The sequence below is a fragment of the Pollicipes pollicipes genome, unplaced genomic scaffold, assembly GCF_011947565.3.
Source record: "Pollicipes pollicipes isolate AB1234 unplaced genomic scaffold, Ppol_2.1 Scaffold_4219;HRSCAF=4965_pilon_pilon_pilon, whole genome shotgun sequence".
Classification (NCBI taxonomy): Eukaryota; Metazoa; Arthropoda; class Thecostraca; order Pollicipedomorpha; family Pollicipedidae; genus Pollicipes; species Pollicipes pollicipes.
Window position 1 is genome coordinate 11,676,018 of NW_023596448.1, and position 13,863 is coordinate 11,689,880.

At 51.2% G+C, this 13,863-nt stretch overlaps 1 protein-coding gene across 2 annotated transcripts in view; it reads left to right on the forward strand.

Annotated features, from left to right (window-relative positions):
- The first annotated feature begins 441 nt into the window (after nt 1-441).
- The window catches only part of LOC119096070 (UBA-like domain-containing protein 1), a 38,192-nt gene continuing 24,770 nt past the window's right edge, over nt 442-13,863 (forward strand). Inside the window, exon 1 of one of the 2 annotated variants that reach the window (XM_037218927.1) lies at nt 442-606. In XM_037218927.1, the coding sequence (XP_037074822.1) occupies nt 499-606 (108 nt within the window). In that variant the 5' untranslated portion in view covers nt 442-498. Of the gene's footprint in view, nt 607-12,241; nt 12,335-13,863 lie in introns of those variants that run through there. The other variant, XM_037218928.1, reaches the window with a different exon arrangement.

The following is a 13,863-nucleotide window of genomic DNA, read 5'->3' on the forward strand; positions in this document are numbered from 1 at the left end:
CCAATGATAAAGGCTAGCTTCATCAATACTTCTGGGATATTATCAGAAACAAGCACATAAAGCCACTAGATTTCGTCCTGTATGTTGCATCGCCATACTTTGCACGCCGCTCCTGCGTCAGAAAAGACCCACCTCCGCCAGTTTTGAGGTGGCAACGACTAGTTTGATGTGTACTGAATCCCCACATTGCTGTTACGTAAATTCACATTCATTTTGGGAGGATTACCAAAACTTAAAACTAACGGAAAATTTATTTCTTATAAGATTAGATATATTTTAGATCGTCTACAAATATAATGGCAGTGTATTCCTGGTACACTTTGGTAACTTCATCTTTGTGTTCACAAATTGTAGCTAGCTTATTGCCAACCGTAGATAGGGCGGACCAATCACAGCCATGTTGTGGTGTGACGTCAATTCCCACAAACCAAAACAGTCGTGCTCCGGATCTGTCCGTGTGCGTGCGTCTGCGGGACTAGTATCCAAACAGTGTACAAGATGGATTCCCTACGCAATGAATTGTTGGTGAACCAGTTCGTTATGGCTGCTGGATGCGCTAGAGATCAAGCAAGACAGCTCCTGCAAGGTGCAAATTGGCAGTTTGAGGTAAGATTGCTGAGTCATGAACCTAATGGCCGCCGGACCACGCCGCACCGGTCTTTCAACTTTCTCTTTGAATAGTTAACTTGTCCTTTGACTTACGATTTTTTCTCTAGGTAATCTTGATGCACGTGCTGCTTTGTGTGGTTCGTGATCGAAACTTCCTCTGGTTCGACCTACAACGGAGAAAGTCGGTACCAATCCGTTCAGTGGTTGTCGATAAATTACGAGAAGTTAGATAATTTAAGGTCGGTCGCCGCTGTAATCGAGCTGATCATCGCTGCTCTGTGAATTATTTCTTAACCAATGCTTTCTGTGTGATTTATTGATGTGTGGCGTTGTGCCGGTGGAGTGGTGTGTTATGGTCGTGCACACGTCAAACATGGCGTCCGTTTGTTTACGTCGGATAGGACGCCTCGGGGCATTCAACTGCGTGTGGTTAATGACGTCACCGGGATGATTTCCTGTACAAAACAGGAAAGGACCAGCCGAATCTGGTTTGTTTGGCTCCCTTAGTCCGTCGTTATGCATTGATGTGCTGTTTTTTGGACATAAATTTTCTTAAAGCATATTTAGGTATCTTGAGGATGCCATTGGATGAACAATGTGTTCATTCTCCATGTCATTGAAGGAGGTTCATTTTCAGCTTTCTCATAATACTTTGTTTGACCCCATGCATGGCGTGACATTGGGAAGTGGCTATTGGCCAGGATCCATAATTTTTTTTTGAAAAATGGGAAATAATACATGAATATTGGGAGTTATCAATTGAACAATCAGGTGATGTTCTGGGTTGTGACATGTTCCAAGAACCATACTGCTGTATTGGGTAGGGAGCAGTGGCATAGTGTTGCAAGATGAGTTGGTGGAGAGGGCTGAGGAGTGAAAAATGGCTCAACTCAACTCAACAGATGCTGATAAATGGGTTTCTCCCCAGATTTTGCTCATGTCCTTCTCAAAGTGCAAGGGGTAGAGAGAGGGCTGGAGCCCAACTTTGTTGTGCTGCCCCCCCCCCCCCCCCAACTGAATAAGAAACTATGCCCTTGGTGGATAGAATTATAGCTTGAACAGGGCCCTGTGGCTCTCTGTTGAGCTTGTGCCATGTGACAGTACGTCATAAATGTGGGCAGTGGGCTGAGCCCTGCATTTTTATTTTTTTATTAGAGTTTGGGTAGATTAGAAGTGGGTATTGACTTGGAAAGAAATTATATTAAATGATGATCAGCCCCCCCCCCCCCCCTGTTCTGCAGGATTTTTGCTACCCCTGCCAGTTACCCACATTTACACATGTTTATTATGGTTAAACAGATGGGTGCATGTCTGATGTTTCTTTTAAAGAAGCATATTGATTCCTGAATCCACATTTGTTACATGCTGTTCATACGTGATGCTGTTGCCATTGTTACGAGGATGACTGCAATTCATCCCAAGTTCCAAGTAAAAATATCAGCAAGAGATGGTCTGAGCATGGGTTTTGTTGTGCGAGTACATCCTTATAAGTCAACGTCATTGTCTCTTGCATGGTCGTTGTCCCTTGCTGGGGTTTCGCTGGGGTGCTGGTAGCTCGGTGGTGTCGCTGGGTGTTACGGACACCAGAGGTCTGGTGTTCCTAATCTTGACAGTGCTCGCGCCACGTGTCCGGGTGAGAGGCGGCCGACAACGTACAGTCGCAGCTGCTGGGTGATATGTATGCAGTATACAGTCGCAGCTGCTGGGCGTGTCGTGGAGCCCTGATGGCCGACCAGCATTTCTGGCCGCTGCGGGAAAGGGCGAGTCAATGGTGGTTGTTTGAGACCGCGTGCCTGGGGAGGAGGAGCGAGATCGGCGCCCGTGCGTGTCCTCCGTCAGGGCAGGAGAGAGAGAGAGAGAGCTGGCTGGTACCCGGGAGAACCATCGGCACGCCCTGCCCTCGGCTGGTGTCAGAATTTCACTTCGCACACGCTCTCAGGGCCTGATTGGCGGCTCTAGATAGAGCCCATGCTAGAAAAGACTTGGGTAGGTTTCCTGAAGGCGACATGGTATACTAAAAACAAACATTATTGAAACACGCACGTACAAATCCACGGCGTCACCAGGCTCACGTCGTGCGGCTCTTGGTGCCAGCGGTTCTCGCTCCGCGATGCAGAGTTTGAGCGAAATTAAAACCTTTAAAGGGAATGTTGCACATCTGCATGAGGTTTTTTAAATGAAACAGCCTTCTGGAAGATCATTCGGAGCAGTACACAGCCCTGAACGCTCGCAGTTTCTGAGCTATACGCCCGCGGAGGTGTGCAGGCTATTTCGGGGAGCCTACGTCAAGGTCACCCAGGCATCCATGACGCCACAATAACGTCATTACGATCCTCCTGTTTCCTTGGGTATCAGGCGCTCAAGGTCGAGAAAATTAAAATTGTTGAGTCGCTCATGTCTGGCGTTCTTGCGCACGATTCCAGATACGACGGCCGTTAATTGGCTGCTAAGGTTGTGCAAGGCATGATGACGTCATAAAAAGTAAGGTGTTGAACATATTTACAAAGCAGAGGAACTGTTGCCTAAAGCAGACTCTTCCACTAAATGACTTTGAATGTTGCCTTAAAGGGAATGTTTCACATTTCAAGATAGTCAAGCAACCATCAGATATGATAAAGTAAACTCGCTTATAGCCAGAAGTGGAAACGGCTGCTGCATGAGGCACAATTTCTTTGTTTAGTTAAAGGAACTGTTCCACATTTATAGGGGGTTTCAACAGAAATAGCCATCTTGAAGACATTTCGATGCTGTTCAAGATCCTGCCCTCCTTGGGACCTAAGCCCTTGTTTCTGAGGTACATGCCCGCGAAAATTGGGAAATGTATGTGGGGAGGGCATTTCAAAGTCATCTTGTCATTCAAATCCTGGCATTCCATAAGCCATGCGGCTTTCAAGGTCAGGTACAAATTTAATTGTGGAGGGGTAGATATCTGGCGTTTTTGAGTGGGATATCCTGATAAAACTGCGGTCAACCAGCTCTCGATATCTGTTGTGCAAGGTAGGATGACGTGATCAAATCATGACGCATTGAGGAGCATATTTACTAAACGGATAATTGTGCTGTGTGTAGAGCAGTCCTTTCCCTTTAAAAAGTATACCAAACGTTATACGCGAGCTTGTTTCATCAAATCTGGCGCTTGCTTCAATATCTTGAAATGTGAAACATTCCCTTAAATGTGCGTCCCAATTCATCATTATTTGATTACGCCATCGCACCTGACTCAACATTGATTGAGGGCCAGTTGACGGACGTTATATCTTGAGATCGTGCTCACGAACAACAGATTTGAGCGACTCGATAAGTATGTTTTTCTTGGCATTGATCGCCACATGGCCAGTGGAATGACAGGATTTTAATGACATTAGTATGACGTCAGGGATGCTTAGGTGACCTTAAAATAGTCTACCCGAAATAGTCTGCACATCTGCTCGGGCGTGTGGCTCATAAACTGGAAAGAACAGGGCTGAGAACAGCACCGAACGAAATTCAAGATGGCTATTTCAGTTCAAAACCCCACAAATGTGGAACGCTCACCATTATGCCGATGAAACGTAAGGGTGGCGGGGGCTACTACAAAGTAGCCTTACGCCAACTATTAGAGCGCTATGACAGCGTTATCTAGACAGCGGGGTGTACAAATAGCCACGGCTCCATTGTGTGACAGTCTTCTGGGCCGGGAAAGCCACCTTTTGCTATCTCAGTTGTGCGCGGTGGGAACTAGAATTGCCAAGCCTCGTCGGTGTTCCCCATGTCTAACTGGTGTATAATCACATTTTAGAAGGATTGGACCCATAAAAAGGGTTTTCTTACTGTTTGTTTTTGCCAACGGGTATACAACTCCGATTTTCAGAAGCAGGTTGTCAGCGGCAGCAAATGACGCACAACTGGAGTATTGTAGCTATTGGGTTTCGGTCGCAACACAAAAACAAAAACAGTGTTATAATAAAAATAGTACTGCTGCCTATCCGTTTCGCAGATGTTAACAGTAATCCTTGCGAGCACCACAGTTGACACGATTATGACAGCGTGAAGCCCTGGCACAAAGAACGGTATCAGACGAATCAGAAGAATTTGTCACTAAGTGGTGCATATTTGGTCTTAAAAAAGCCGTCTGTGAACCTTGAAACGAGATGCGTTGTCACCAGCAGTATTTTGCGCAGAAAATTGGTACTGTCGGTTAGAAACTCATTTGGTTGTATTACATAAAACAGGTGCATCGAAATGAAAACAAACTTTTCCTGCTTCCTGCTTTCAAATGAATTGCAAGTACAGACAAATTTGTGTTTATTTTCATACTTGGCATGCCGCGACATCTTGCCCGTGTGCATGTGCCACATTGTAATTTGCCAGGGGCCTGTGCCATGCACTGCACCCGTCTCGCGGAGTTACGTCCGGAGCTCGGTCTTGCTGGGGCGGATGGCATGCTTTGGTACTTTCGATTTCAAGAGTGGACGGTGGCGTGGTGACCGAATACAACTTAAATGGGTAATATTTGAGCGGTTGGCGATTTGTGAAGGCTAAAACGCATTATTCTATCTTATGTTTTGTTAGTTTCAAAGCATTTGAAGATAGTAAACATAGAAGTATTATGACACGTTTGTTGCATCCGCGCCCTCGGAACACCACATTTTGTTTGACTGCAGCAGCGGAATCGATTCGGGCGCTGGCTGACACCATGCGGTTGGGTCCGGATCTGACACCGCGCAGCACAGTATAAGTTTTGGTTCACTCCGACGTTGACTCAAGAAGGGATGTGCTGTCGGCTTACCTATTTGCCTACTTTTGCATTTACGTTGCCCCCTAACGGTTTGGTGTCTCCAGCTTCGACTTTGAATCCCTCGGAAAGCTGCAGTCAATCAGTGCCAACCTGACCCATTATAAATGAGATCGGTTCAGGAATCAGTTCGGCCTCCGCTCGGGGCAGAGCTCTTGTCTCCTGACCAGACCCCCGAGTAAGCTAGCAGCACCGCTTAGGATCCAACTAAGCGAAATGTTGCTACTCAAAAGCATCTGTTTGTGTCGAGGGCGCTGCGATTGCCAGCGCCGCCAGTTGTGCTGTGGCGGCAAACGCGCTGAGTGAAGAGCTCCAAGTACCGGAACTGCGGGCGATTCGGACGGGCCTGAACCGCCCAGTGGTCCTGAAGTTCCTCATCGCTGTGCACATCTCCAAATTTGGTGGTGCCTGACTGATAACGCCCGCAATAAATCAGCCAGAACCTGACTCGGCATCACCATCAGTGTCAAAATCAATAAAGATTTGCATGAGCGATGAGTATGAGCAAGCCATGGCGATTGTGGATTGATTGGTCGATGAATGCTGTGAAAGGAAGCTGAGCATTGCTGTGTAGTGGCAGAAAAGACTGGTTACAACTGTCTGGCGTGATTGAGCTAGCTTTTGAATGCATCTTCGCTTCAGTTTGCACGGCCGGCGTTATCACATGTTTGTTCATCCATGTGTTGGCATGTCTAAAGCAGATCAAGATAGGCAAGATACGACCGCATAATCGGACTGACTGAACGCTTGATCATTGCAAGCGATCGCCTGAGGGCACGTGTCTCGTCCAGCTGAAGTCGGGACCGTATTTGGGTTGGAGGCAACGGCACCCGCCGACCCCACGGGAATGTCGACATGCCCGTGGGCGGTGTGGAATGGAAGGCGGGTCTGCCAGGTCGCGCGTCTCGGACAAAGGCAGAAGGTCAGAACAGGAGCCTGAATGCGAGCTTGGTGTTGGATAAGGTGAGCGATGAACCACATGGTGGCATACTTGCTAGTTTCGCACGTGAAGGCGTGTGCAGCCTTTATTGATGGAAGTGGTGCGGGGCCAATTTGTTTGAGCCCTGCATTTTTTTCCTTTCTTATTAGCATGGCTCAAATTGAGTAGGACAAGTGAGAAGAGGATAGGGTACCGTAGCAGCGCATGGGCGCTCCGGGGAGCACTTGGCAAGGCAGAAACTTTGTTTTTGTAAACAGAGCCCGGCGCTCGTCGCACGCCCTTCTATAAATCCTCCTGTCGCCCAGGGACGGTCACCGAACCGGAGCGCAAGTGCGGCCTCCGACGAAGGAGCCATAGGTGTTTACCGTCCGGCTGTTTTTCCCCCTTCCCCCTCAGAACACTGCAGAAACAAGTACCCGGTTTACATGGGCAGCCGAGGATAATTCGAATTAAGATCGGAACGGATCATGCGACGTTAACCCTCTCGGAGAGGGGCGTTTACATGGGCGAAAGCGGCTTTACGCCGGATTAACGGTCGATAGTTCGATCCCGCTTAGTTCGAATCAGGGAACGGATTATGGGCGAAAACTGCGCTTTTGAGGCGAACTGAACAAAACAAGAAGAAAAAAAGCCCTTACTCTGCGTATGGATGGCGAATGTCACGAGCCATGGTGGGCGCGAGACAGCTTTGAGGGCGAGGAGAAAGATGGACTCCGTTGGAAAAATGATACGTGCGGGCCCTCTAGGCTGTATAGCTACAGCACAAGCCATAGCACTTGAAACACAAGAGTTGCGCAGTCAGCACTGCCAAATCTGTCACATAAGCAGTGTTATATGCAAATTTTTACTAGCGGGAACCTTTGGCTAGCAGGAAATCAGTATTTTCTTGTATTGGCCAATGACACTCACAAACTTACCACACTCATATCAGTATGCCAACCAGCATCATGTCATCTACTTTGCACAGCTCAAGAAACACATTACCTACTCCCACACTAATGCACTTATGAGCAGCCTGCAACAGTGAGCTAAGCTACAGAAATGACTCATGAATGCTACATAGTTAGTGGCAAAAATTGTGTAACTGTGTTGTCTTTCCCCATCCAATGCATCATCAGTACCTGAGAGCAGGATTGCCATTTAGACTTGGCATGCACTGGCAAGTCAGCATGCAGCTATTTGCTTTCTTGACATACTAGGGTTGAAATACTGCTTTGATATCCTTGCAGTCAACAGCATTGGCTGATATGGACTGATGGCTAGGTGGCACAAACAGCTGTGTTTGCACAGTCCAAAGATCATAACATGTGAACCAGCCCCAGAGCTGTCATGACAAAAGCAATCTGGGCTCAAAATTCATAACAAATGATTAATTATAACAACAGCTCAATTATCCACCTCATGGTTTGCAAAGATACATGTCACAAAAAAGCACCAAGGAAACATATTTACTCACCAGTACAAAAACAGGTAATGATGTGCACCACAGATGTTCTCTGCACATCATGCGACATTATGTTAGGTTTACTTAGTTTATGCAGTTTTCTTCCACATGAAATGCACAAACCTGGATTTGACAGAGTACTGATGACAGCTGTTTTCATCCAGTGCTCACATTTGCTTTCTTGACATTCTGGAACCATCACTGGGCAATTTTGGTCCCATCATTAAAAAAAGTTCACATTCTGCACTGACTGCAATGATCTATTGCCTATATTTGTTGATCCTTTGCATCATGCAGGAATTATTGAGTTACCTATCTCACACACCTTAAACTGACAAGCAGCAAACAGCTTAATCACATCAAAAACAAATATTCCAGCCCCCGCTTCCTTGCCAGTTGGTCTACCAGTGTGATGTAACTTCATATTTCCTTGACGAGCCAGTCACCAATATCCAGCACATCCCTCCTGCCGATAGGTGGTCAACCAAATGTTCAAGTCACAGGAGGGATGTCTGCAAGATCAATCCTGGGGCATTTATGTATTCACTTAATGAAAGAAACTATTGGTACTCCCTGCAAGAATTGTTGAACAGTTGAATTACCTACCTCATGGCCTACAAAGACACCTGTTACAAAAAAGCACCTAGGTGACATATTTAATCGCCAGTACAAAAACAGGTGATGATATGCAACACAGACATGTTCTCCATGCAGCATGTGACATCGTGTTAGGTGTTAGTTTATGCACTGTTTTCCCGCACATGAAACACACAAACTTGGATTTGGCAGAGTAATGATGACAACTATTTTCGTCCAGTGTTCACATTTGCTTTCTTGCTGTTTTGACCCCGTCATTGGGCAATTTCGGTCCTACCTTTAAAAAAGTTCACATTCCGAGCTGACTGCAATGATCTATATTTGTTCATCCATCATATCATGCAGCAATTTTTAAGCTAGCTTTCTCACACAAATTAAACTGACAGGCAAACAGCATCCTAATTTAAGGAACATCTGCAAAAACACTCCTGGGGCCTTTAGGTATTAACTTAATGAAAGAAACTTCGAGGCATTCTCTGCAAGAATTTTGAGCAATCCAAAAATTAAAGTGAGAACAAGTCAAAGCTATATAAAATTACCATATTACCTCCGTCCGGCTTCCGGAAGCATGGAGCCTGCCCCAGATGTAAATTAATCTAACCTTTAGGCGGAAAGATAACACCAAACACCGCCGACGCCTGCTGTCTGCATAGATCAAGCGCCTAGCAAGGCTAAATTACGTGAGCATTTCTGTGCTGCTAGCCACTCAAGGCCCGCAATAATAAGAGTAGTTTTAGCAGCATGGTGTCAACTCCACCTTCTTTCTCTTTTCCTTTACCATCTTGGCCTTGGACCGTCTCGAGCAATAGCTAAAAGCCCGTGGAAAAGCGGCAACACCAAACAAAGCTGAAATGGCCATGAACGGAACTGCGTGCGCCAGGCATTTTTCTTTTTTTTTGTTTAGACAGCTGACGGCCGATAATTCGGACGAAATCCCTTCCTGAACGGATGATCCTCTCACGGGAAGTGATTTCCTCCGGCGCATGATTCGAATCAGCGGAACGGCGCGTGAGTGTATACATGGGCCGGATAGTTCGGATCGAGGACGGGTCCCGGCTCAATTCGAATCACAGCTGCCCATGTAAACAGGGTAATTGTGGCGTGAAATGAGCGGACCGGAGCGCTTGGTTTCAAATCAGGAGGTGCCACCTCTTTCGGCGTGTTGAAAGGATGTCCGATCCAACCCTACAAAAAGCAGCCTCGCTATATGGAACGACTGAAGCAACTTCAGCCCCGCCTCGCGTAATTCTCCGTCAGGCCTGCCCGTGGGCCACATAGCCTACGGCCGTGCGGCCGGCGCGCGCGCGGCACCCTCTCGTCCGTGCTCTCGCGTGTTGCCCGGGCGGGCTCACCTCTCTGGCAGTGTTGTGAGCCAGAGAAAGCCGGTCGCTCTGCAGCCAAGGCCGCCGGCGCCCGGTGACCTGCGTCCACGACTCGGATTGCCCTGAGAGGCTCCGCCTCGCGTGGGGGGGGGGGGGTTAGGGCTGGGTGAGGTCAGCCTGTAGCGTGGCCGGTGCGCCGGCGGGAGAGGGGGGCTGGCCCGATGACTGGCAAACGGCGCCGCGTCTTATCCGCGCCCTGGCCTATCGACGATGAGCCGCGTGTTTTGCCTGCGCGTGTTTACCTGCGCGTTTTATCATTCCACGTACCGTGATCACGGCCGGTGCGGTCGCGTAGAGTGCTGTTGCGTGCCCGTAGCTCGCGCAGTGGGCTCATGTTGCAGGGCCAGCGCAGCTGTTTGCCGCATTAGCTCTGTCACGGTCAGCTGGCAGCAGTGACGCGGCAATCGCTCGAGGTTTGGGACACAAGGGGAATTGTATGTGTTACCGTGCACTGTCATAAGTTACGGGTCGCATCTAGATTGCTGTTACACCACCAAAGTGTAGAGTAAAAGCTGCGTGACCCTCGCCCACCCCACCCCCCACCCCTACTTCTTGTACGCTCTCAAATGCCAGCATTTATATTCTGTAAGACCATATATGCATGCAAGACTATATATACACATGTAAGACCGAACCCGAATCTGGCCTGCGACCCACGCCCGACGGGAGCAGGATCGCCATTAGCGCTCCGGGCAAGGCATGTGCCACCTCATTCGTTGTCCCAACGTTAAGCCAGTGGCGATTTTTTAAAAAAATACGCTGATAACCCAGGTAGTAAAGGGAACAAAACATCCGAATTGGGCTCCTTCCGCCATTAAAAAAAAAAAAACGTTCAGGTCAGTAGATTGTGAGCAACTTATGCCGTTGTCGCGCTTAACTAGCTCCAAAAGCCTTCGGGTCTTGTTGTTTTAATTTAAGTCTTGGTTGGTTCTTCCGAGATCCTCCAGAAGCTAGAGGGTTGCGCCTCCCAGAATTGGGGTAGGGTGGATACAGGCTGAGCTGTACCAATCTGCGTGTTTTGTTGAGCGAGGATCGAAGATGATTTATGCTTCTAAAAAAAAACTCCAGTATTGTCAACGCCAAGCGCGAGCACTGATGATGAAGACACTGTTGATATCCGCACACGTTCCGGGACGGCTGGTGCGGAGTCCGCGCGCGGGCGTGGCCGCCCTGGTCGGCCCGCGTGGACAGGCCCTGCCGCGCCCTGGTCGGCCCGCGTGGACAGGCCGTGCCACCGGCGCCGTGACGAGACCCGGCGCGTGACCGACGCCCGATGTGATGAGTCACCGTTACGTCGCAGCCGTGGACGTCACTGCTGTCGCCGGAGCGGGCTCTTGCCCGTGTCTGGCAGGCGGGGACGGCCCGGGTGGGGCCGTGGGGCTCTGATAGACAGGTGGTGCCGCGGGACGCGCCGCGTTCTGTCGCAGTCCTGTGGATTTTTTTGGCTGCCAGTGGATGAAATTTGCGCCTGTCAACGACACACGAGTCTGTGTTTTTGTCGATTTTTTGGTTGGGGGGAGAATGCGCTCATTTTTGTTCAAGTATAGTTGGATAAGCACAAGGAGAGACGGGAGGGACAGCTGTGACTCAATTGACAACTCATTATGCGTTTTTTCTCGCGTGAGAGTATTCGCCGAAGTGAGGGAAGTCGCCGTCTCTTTACCGCCAAATTACATTAATCTGATTTCCCCCATGTTCGGCGTGGGCAGATTCTGACCAGTCGCCTGTTTGTGTGCATGTAGCTCGTGAATCTCCGCAGCCCCGCTCTGGTTCACAGTGTGAAGCGTCCGCCCTGTTGTGCTGAGCGCCGTCCTGCTGTGGGCTGTGGGTCCGGCTGGCGAGCTGTCCTGCCGTGGGCTCTCGGTCCGGCGGCGAGCTGTCCTGCCGTGGGCTGTCGGTCCGGCGGCGAGCTGCCCTGCCGTGGGCTATCGGTCCGGCGGCGAGCGGTCCTGCCGTGGGCTGTCGGTCCGGCGGCGAGCTGTCCTGCCGTGGGCTGTCGGTCCGGCGGCGAGCGGTCCTGCCGTGGGCTGTCGGTCCGGCGGCGAGCGGTCCTGCCGTGGGCTGTCGATCCGGCGGCGAGCTGTCCTGCCGTGGGCTGTCGGTCCGGCGGCGAGCGGTCCTGCCGTGGGCTGTCGGTCCGGCGGCGAGCGGTCCTGGCGTGGGCTGTCGGTCCGGCGGCGAGCTGCCCTGCCGTGGGCTGTCGGTCCGGGCGGCGAGCGGTCGGGTGCCGCGTGGCGCGCGTCGCCTGGCTTGGTCCGAGCCGTCGATGTGACTCAGCGGCGCGACACAACACAGCCGGCCGCCGCCGCTCGCTTCCCCGAAGCGGCCGCGTGGCCGGGCGGTGGGACGATGCGCGGGGCTGCAGCGGCGAGCGCGGCGAGCGGCTAAACGCCCCAAGGTGACATGAGCCGGGCAGCGCCAAACAAACAGGCTGGTGGCCTTGCGGCGTCGGAGGCTGGCGCCCCGCCTGGCTCTCAGCTCCCGGCGCCGGCGCAGCCCCCGCCGTCCGCGCCGTCCGCGCCGTTCGCCGTCTCTTGCGGATGTAGTGGTGCCGTTCGGGGAGCTGATGTCTTCCGCACCCTATACAGGTATTTACAGGTGAATGGGTACGTCTTGAGAAGGAGATACCGGTTATGATGTCCGGTAAGGGATTAACTCCGGTGGAGCGGGTGGGTGGTGGGCGGGGTGATGTGGACTTACCGTGGCCGCGGGGAAAACGGCAGCCATGTCGTCCGTGAACCTGGAGTGGGGCGCCCTTCTGATAACGGCGCACAAAGGTGGAGGCTTATGTGAGCTTCGGACCGTACGTGGAAGGCCTTGAACGTAACAGATCAGTGACGTAGCTTATTGTGGTGACGTTCTGCCGGTGCAGTCATACAAAGGCGTGAAGGGTCATCCATAAGAACACTAGGATTTTGACTGGCGTCGTTGGATTATTTGTTGGGTATCGGCTCGTGTTACCGTTGTGGTTAGGTACTCAAGTTGCAATCTCAAATACCGTTGATCGCGATATGTGCAGTATCAAGGGCGGATCCAGAACGCTGCCCTGGGGAAGGCAACGTCAGCGTGGAAGCGAGGTCCAAAAAAGGTGTTCTGATATTCTAAAGCTTCCAACATTTCGCTTCCAAGTACCTCCAGGAATATTCTTAAGTATCTTTTCGTGTCGATAGCTGCTTGCGTGTTTTTCAGAGTCATGAAATATGCCATTATGGACCGATTCTGGCGATCTTAGGTTGGATCACAGCCCGGTTCACCCCTCCCTGGATCCGCCCCTTAGCAGTGGCCTATTCACGCGACGGGCTTTGCTTGTCGTGTTGCTTCTGGTGTTTCCGTGTGCGGCATTGAAACGGCTTGCTTGGGGCAGTGATGGACCCCATTCGTCCCTGTGACGCCTTCAGCACACAGTTTGGTTCGTTTGGCTGTGCCATGAACGACTCGCGATTCGTCTGCGGTGCTTTCGAGCCGGTGGCATCCATTCTCATCAGTGCGGGCCGGATGGGTCTCCGGATTGGCGCTGAATTGGGGGTAGCCCAGTCGAAAGCAGCCGTCCAAACTTGGACCATTTGTGAGGTCGTTTGTCGACTGGCAGCTCCGCTCCCGACTCGACGGCTCGACGGCTCGGCGGGCGGCACGGCCGTGGCGCATCATGTGAGGTCGATGGCGCTGCAGTGGCTGTGGCTGGCAGGGGGGGGGGGGGGGGCTGAGATCTGATTTCCTTGAAATAGAAGTCCTGATGCCTAACCAAATTGACGCTGGTAGTAACAGCAATAAAACGGGCCTGTGAACACTGGCATGGCGCTCGCGGGGCATGGAATGATGTTCGCTGCAGCCGGCGCCAGCGCTCGGCGCTCTTACCCCCTCCCCCCCCCCTCTCCCCCAGACCGGCATCGTTGTTAGTCCCCCTGCTCTGCCAAGCTGTTCGCTGGCAAGTCGAGTCCTGCTCTGTCCCACCGTGCGTCTCATCCTGTGGCATCGCTGACTGGCCGCCGGCCGCCTCCAACACAGGCGGGGCCGGCGGTGACCGGCGCCGTCAGCCCCGCTCGGAGCCGGCCCGTGGCCTTGGCGCCCGGCCGGTGACGTCACCGGGCTCAGGCTTCCTGTGACGTCACCGGAGGCG